A 7,439-nucleotide genomic window follows, 5' to 3' on the forward strand; every position below is an offset into this window, starting at 1 on the left:
TTTTTTCGTTTCTATTATCAGAATATATTAAATTTCAGATGAACAATTAAGTCAATGTCACAGGTCACAAATTTATTGTGACATTAGCAATTACTGTTTAAATTATTTGCCAATTTTAGTTTTCACCCAAGCTACGAAACTTCATTATAATATGATAAATGTGATAGTGTCTGGACTTTTTTTTATTCCAATTGAATTGTAAGGAACTGTTGTTACGATATTTTCAAGCATAATATAATTGTACTTTATGTATATTGTGCACATTTCTTTGTTCTATATCTTCTGTGTATGATTTTTAATGAAAAAGGCTGGGTTTATTTCTTCAGATTTGTGTTCGTTTATTTCAATATGAAAGTCTACATTAGAAATATATCAGATAAAACCAGTCGCCGTGATAACCATAAAGAAATTATTTTATTGTATTAAACCACAAAATAAAGTGACTCACAAAGTTACATCAAAATATATCAATCGAAAACCTTCAGTTCGATTGGTTGTCCAGAAGTTAAATATAACCTTTAAAGCATCAAAACCATAGTCTCTTTCGTTTTGCTCACATAAGGGTGATAACTTGCGCCTCGTCTTGAAAACCTCACCAATATATCGGTTGACCAAAATTCGAACAAACTGGTATTTTGTTGTGCTAATATTGCGTTCAGAAGTCAATTTCAGAAGGACTAAAAATTTAAAGATTAAATTTAACTTTCGAATGTCACAATTTAATGTATCAAAATGATACAGTTCTGTAAGTTCAGACTAAACAACAAAAATATCAAGGAAAAAAATCCCGAAAGAAAGTGTTTTATCTGACTTTTAAACCGGCAAGAACCCATTTGGAAAAAAAAAACAATAAATCATAATGAAATAAGGGGTGCAACTCGAGCATTGACGACTCAGTCACTTCACCAACCAGTGAGCTAGACATAATATTCGTAACTTAAGCCTGTAACATCGTCTTACGTGCAAACTACCGTACAAGGAAACCAAAAGCCGCATGATGTGTCTGAATGAGACGATGGCTGGGATAAACCAACGTGTTGTCAAATTGATCATAATTCCATAACGATCCCAGAGATGTTATGACTCTGGCAAAGGGGAGCAACTCGTATCTACTAACGTGATCAATTTAGGTCGGCGACCAGTGAGCTAGCTTTAACATTTGATATATGTTTTCTGGAGATACATTTTAAAGACTTACGAGTTAGAATTAGATAATTCCATGAATTATGCATTAAAGCGGCAAATGAAATGACGTCACTAGAAGTGAGAAAATACCAAGGCCATCGTATCTGTAGAAACTCAAAGCGATGCAAGTGAATGGGGAGGAATTGCACCTATAAACCACGTGATATGTGGAACCATCATCTACAATCAGGTATGAAATTTTGAACTGCACTTGTCACCAATTACAATTGTCAGGCTCCAAAGCCAACTGATAATTGACAAGGGATCATTACAGTTGATTTTATTGCACTATTGTATTGCAATAAGTCACAGTTAAAATTGTTTAATATAATAGAATAAAAATATAACAATTTAGTTTCAGACTTAACTTAAGTGTACATACATGGGTATAATATGGAATTAACAACCAACCTAATAAAAATATATAAACAATCTTCAATTTAAAAAAAACAACTCTATATAACAGGCATTTTAATATAGGTAATCTATCCCTCAAAGATCAGGTAAAACAAAACTTCGTCTATATATTCGAAAAATGTACTTTAAATGTAATTTACATAGATTTGAGCATGGGTTCCAAAAAATTCTGCTAACCAGTTGATCATTGACCAAACTTGTGTGCATTGGATTTTCCCTGTATATTTGTACATTTTCATCTAGTGTGTTCACCAATAATTACAATGGTAAGAAGAACAAACCGCAAATTACGCAATTGTCAAAATTCCAATGCATTAATTGTTTGAGCTATAGATTATCTGTATTGAGAAAATATGGGAATCTAACTTGTAAAACTGATTTGCCAGGTAAATTACACTTGAATGTAAATTTTTGAAATAGACAAAGATAAATATAACTGTCACAAACATCCTCTTCTTGCATAATGTCTATTGAGTAGTATGTCAAGGATTTCAGAGAATATTCAAGTCGATTATTAAACATATACTGCAGATAAAATTGTTTGCATTTTATAATCCTATATATGATGATCAATTAATGAAACATAGATAATATAACTGAGCAGAAACAATATTGTGCATTAATAATTACAATATCTGCTCTTGGACACATTTCTATCCCATTACAAATATTCCTATTTGAAATTTGCTCCTGCACATATAGTATAATGATATATATTATACACTACCAAAAAAAGCTGCCATTTAAGTCTAGATATGTCCAACCCAGAATAAGATGAACACAAACTTTTTTAGTCAATTTTTGCGCAATTCTATTAAGGCTGGTTCCTCTGTCCACTATTACAGAATTTAGTCAACCATCAAATATTTTGATAATCTAGTTCATGCTAGCTAACTTACACTGTAACGTATAATGCACTGTCTTAGAAGTCAATCTGAAAGACAACATAAATAACTATTCAATCAAATTAAATGTTCTTACACATGTTTCTTTTCTACTCTTGATCGGAATTATAAATGAAATGTTAAATTTTCCAATATGCACAGCCAGCTGGACCTTGGTCCAATCCAAATGATTCAATAAGTTAATGTCAGATGCAACCGACCATTGATCTATAAAAATTCTAAATATAAAAGATGGGATATCAATAGATATGGAAAGGAGTATGCAGAAATCTTAAATATAACATAAAATTTTTTCAAATAATGAAAAAATATATGAATATTTGTACTTACTTTGAATATGTGTTATCAAAAATCAATGTATAAATTCCTGATTGTTTAGCTAATAATTCTCCTTCTACAGATTGGATATGTGAATTACATTTACATGGTTCAACTAAGATATCACAGTCACCTAGAGGTGAAGGCTCATTGGCTGTATATTTTACACTGAACACTATATCCTGAAAATATTCATATATATTTATTGATTATAATAATCTCAAGTATTTACACTATGTATAAAACCTACATTTTTTCAGTCAGCACTAGCTGATATCTCTTTAAGAAGATTTGTAATAATCTTTGTAAGACATATAAAAGTAGGAAGGTTAACACAAAAAACACAAGATATAATACTACTGGATTTATTACATACTACGTTTCAAAACACATACAGGTAACGTTATCAAGTAAAATGAGATACATTTATAATGCCTGAAAAAAGTCACCACCTTAAACAAATGTAATAATAGTATAAATAGTAATAATTAGAATTATAAAGTAGTGATTAAAAGGTATACCTTTGGTTTGGATGTAAATTGCCAATATAAAGTGGTATTTGGTGTATCAATTTTTACTGGTAATAAATATTTTTTACCAGGTTTTACTGTGGTTTCATTCTGACTGTTAACCTCTTCTCTTATTAAATCTTCAGCTGACAATAATACACTACTAGTCTCTTTACTGTAATATATAATATTATAATTAATAAAGCTGACTATAATACACTACTAGTCTCTTTACTATAATATATAATATTATAATTAATATAGCTGACTATAATACACTACTAGTCTCTTTACTGTAATATATAATATTATAATTAATATAGCTGACTATAATATGCTACTTGTCTCTTTACTGTAATATATAATATTTTAATTAATATAGCTGACTATAATACGCTACTTGTCTCTTTACTGTAATATATAATATTATAATTAATATAGCTGACTATAATATTCTACTTGTCTCTTTACTGTAATATATAAAATTATAATTAATATAGCTGACTATAATACGCTACTTGTCTCTTTACTGTAATATATAATATTATAATTAATATAGCTGACTATAATATGCTACTTGTCTCTTTTCTGTAATATATAATATTATAATTAATATAGCTGACTATAATATGCTACTTGTCTCTTTACTGTAATATATAATATCATAATTAATATAGCTGACTATAATATGCTACTTGTCTCTTTACTGTAATATATAATATTTTAATTAATATAGCTGACTATAATATGCTACTTGTCTCTTTTCTGTAATATATAAAATTATAATTAATATAGCTGACTATAATACAATTATAATTAATATAGCTGACTATAACACGCTACTAGTCTCTTTACTGTAATATATAATATTATAATTAATATAGCTGACTATAATACACTACTTGTCTCTTTACTGAAATTATAATATAACCTTATTTAAAAGGCTGACTATAATACACTTTCTACTCATGATGGCTTATATAAAAAAAAATATTTCAATTATTAACATTTGTTATTTCAAAGTAGTTACTAACCTTGGATCTTCAACAATACTGGAGGACATTAAATCAGCTTGTGTTATACTGACAGATCTTGATATCTCTTCAGTAGTTATTACATGAAACTGATCTGCTTTATCTTCACCATGTCCCCCAATACATTTTGGACTTGAAGTTGCTCTGAAAAATATGCAATATATAATTGATCTACAAACTATATATGTAATCTGACAAAAATCAACTATTTTCTTTTCCTGCTGATAAAAATTGAGGGAAGAAAGAGGTAAATACTTACTGAAGACTTCCAGGCATACTTCCATCATCATCACCCTCATATTCATGTCTAAGTGAACTGTCTATTGATAATCTTGGTGAACACTCTTCTCCTAAAAATATCAGTAAAATGATTGCTTCAAGTGGTTATTTTTTTATTTCATTATAGTCTTTTCCATTTAATAAACACCTAAATGGATTTTGTGGAAATTGAGTTTGATGGACTGGTTGACTAGCTACGACATTCAATGGACCATAAATAAACTCTCTTAAGAAATGCAGACTAATCTGGCTAGTGAAGCCTTACAGCAAGCAATTCAATTCTTATATACCATTGTTTCAAGGCTTTAGAATTGTGCAATGAGGGAATTTTGCCAGGACAGCTGCATTACCTTACTACTGTGTTCCAACTATTGCGGGATACAAGCATAGCCTGTAGCACTTTTCCAATCACTTACAAAGGGAAAGTGGATTAAAAAATATGAAGTTTTGATATCAACTTATGCCATGATTAAGCTCTGTACCTTCAAATTAGCACTGAGTCACTGTGACTCCCAGAATTCCAAGAATGGAGGTTATCATTACTAGGATATTAGAAGGAGAATAAACTGTACCTGTATGATCATGTGATGATGAAGATTCACTATGTAATGGTATAGATTTAATTAATTCATTCTCTTCCTCACTATCTAATGAATTATTTGATAATACAGAGGAATTTAATGACTGCTCTTCTAACATCTCATGTCTTTTAAAACAACTATTACATACTCTCTCTTTCTTACTAAAAATCACAAATAAATATCATTAGCAATGTTTTCTTTATAATGAACCAAACTTGTTGAAACAAACTCTTGTATGGTCATTTTCTTTACAGTTAACAAGACAAAACAAACTTTTTACTCTCCATCATGCCAAAAGTTTCAACCAAGTTTCTGAATTTAAAAATGACAAAAAACTTCTAAAGAAACCATTCAGAGCAACAGAAATTTAGTTATGGACAGAAATTAAGAGAATTTGATAAACTTGCCTACTGCCTGGTGTCATCATCCAATTATTAGCACAATTATAACAAAATATTTTACCACATAGTCTACAATGATGCTGAAAAGGAAATTATCATAATTAGATTAGCATGTATACAGAGTGGCTTATTTCAGAGTAAGAAAAATATTATATTAATCAAGGTTGTTGACAAATACCTCCATGGGGATGCTGTTTGAAATAATATTAATATGATATTTGAGCTAATAAAATCTTTAAGTACCTTTCTAAGGAAGAGTGAGAATTCAGATTTACATGCTAAACATTGAGTAACAGTACTACTATCCATCCACACTTCACCAGCTTGTTGTCTCTGTTCAAATGTTAGTTGATCTGCCATTTGCCACAATACATCTTTATCTCTATAATACAACACATTATTTTGACTGACTGATAATGATACTCTTATCAGGAGACTAATAACTGACAGAGCAAGATATTCTAAGTTTCATGAATAAGTTCATATAATTTACAAAACAGAGCTAAAAATGACTAAAGGCAGGGCTTGTGTTAAAATCATGTGACAACATTAATACCTGATAAGGGGAAACACAGGGGAAATATGTTATAGTTTCAGATATGTTGAAGAGATTATGATCATTTAAATACATTGTGGTAAAATTCTGATAGAATTATTGGCATTGTTTGTTATATAATCTTATTTTATTAGCAAAAAGCTTTTATATACACTCACTTTATCAGTTTAACTAAACGTTTCTTCATTGCTTTATTATCTGACTTAAGAGATCTTATAATATCATCTTTTTCTGTAGAACCTTTATACACAGTTGTACTCAAAGCATCAAGTTCACCCTAAAATAATAATGAATTAAAATCTTGTTGTCAAAATCCCAAGTATATAAGATTGAAAAGGAGTGTTAAGTCCTACTGTCTTGCTCCTAATAATGTAGTGCACAATGGGATAAAATTTTTCCAAAACAACAACATCAATTTGAAAACTAGAAACAATATTACCTGTAACTGAAATCTTTCAACCCGTTCCTGTTCCAACTGATCTTCGGTCTGAAAAAATATGAATAACAAACTTTAGGTTTATATCCACCTGTTCTAAACCTTTGTTGTCCTTCATGAAAATGCTAATTGGTAAAAATACTTATTTATTGTGTCAGTTATAGAAAAGAAATACCTACCAATGTAGTTTTTTGATTAGCTAAATCTAATTCTTCACCTTTCTTTTGTAATTCTTTTTTAATCATTTCAACCTAGAATATTCATTACACACATAGACACATTAAAACTCATTGAAAAATCAAACAAAATTGTACTGAAGTTTGCAGATAATCAATTGATATCTAAATAATTCAATTAAAAAACCCTGTAAATACTAATAAAAAAAATTCTTTTGCATCATAGAAGTATATTCTTGCCTGGATCGTTCATCATAGTTGATTTGGGTATCATGTGCTGAAGGTAACATAATGTGGAAGAAATTACTACATGTTAACGAGTAAAATGAAAATTGAAAATCTATAATTGAAATTATAAATTCCTGGAGATGATTATCGATTATATCCATTTCACCCAGCCCTAGTAATGATGACTGATATCTGATTCAAATAAATCAAACTACATCTATGTACCGGTTCTATACCCTTGCAAAATGATCAAAACTCCTGTTAATTTTCATTTAAAGTTTATTTTGCTTCTACTGTGTGAAATGGTTATAATATACCTGACTATCTCTATGTGACACCTCTTCTTGTGTATTTGATTTCAGTTCATTTAATTGTTGAACTAAACTTTCTAGCAGTTTCTCTTGTTCCTTAACC

At 29.3% G+C, this 7,439-nt stretch overlaps 1 protein-coding gene across 1 annotated transcript; it reads right to left on the reverse strand.

Moving 5' to 3' along the window:
* Positions 1–2,833: 2,833 nt before the first annotated feature.
* Positions 2,834–3,412, reverse strand: LOTGIDRAFT_111159 (hypothetical protein; the record flags this gene model as incomplete). Its single annotated transcript, XM_009048234.1, has 2 exons — positions 2,834–3,007; positions 3,347–3,412. Coding segments are annotated over 2 exons (240 nt in total), but the record flags the coding sequence as incomplete, so codon positions are not given.
* Between the last annotated feature and the right edge of the window lie 4,027 nt (positions 3,413–7,439).

Source organism: Lottia gigantea (genome assembly GCF_000327385.1).
Source record: "Lottia gigantea unplaced genomic scaffold LOTGIsca_12, whole genome shotgun sequence".
In the NCBI taxonomy this organism is placed as follows: Eukaryota; Metazoa; Mollusca; class Gastropoda; family Lottiidae; genus Lottia; species Lottia gigantea.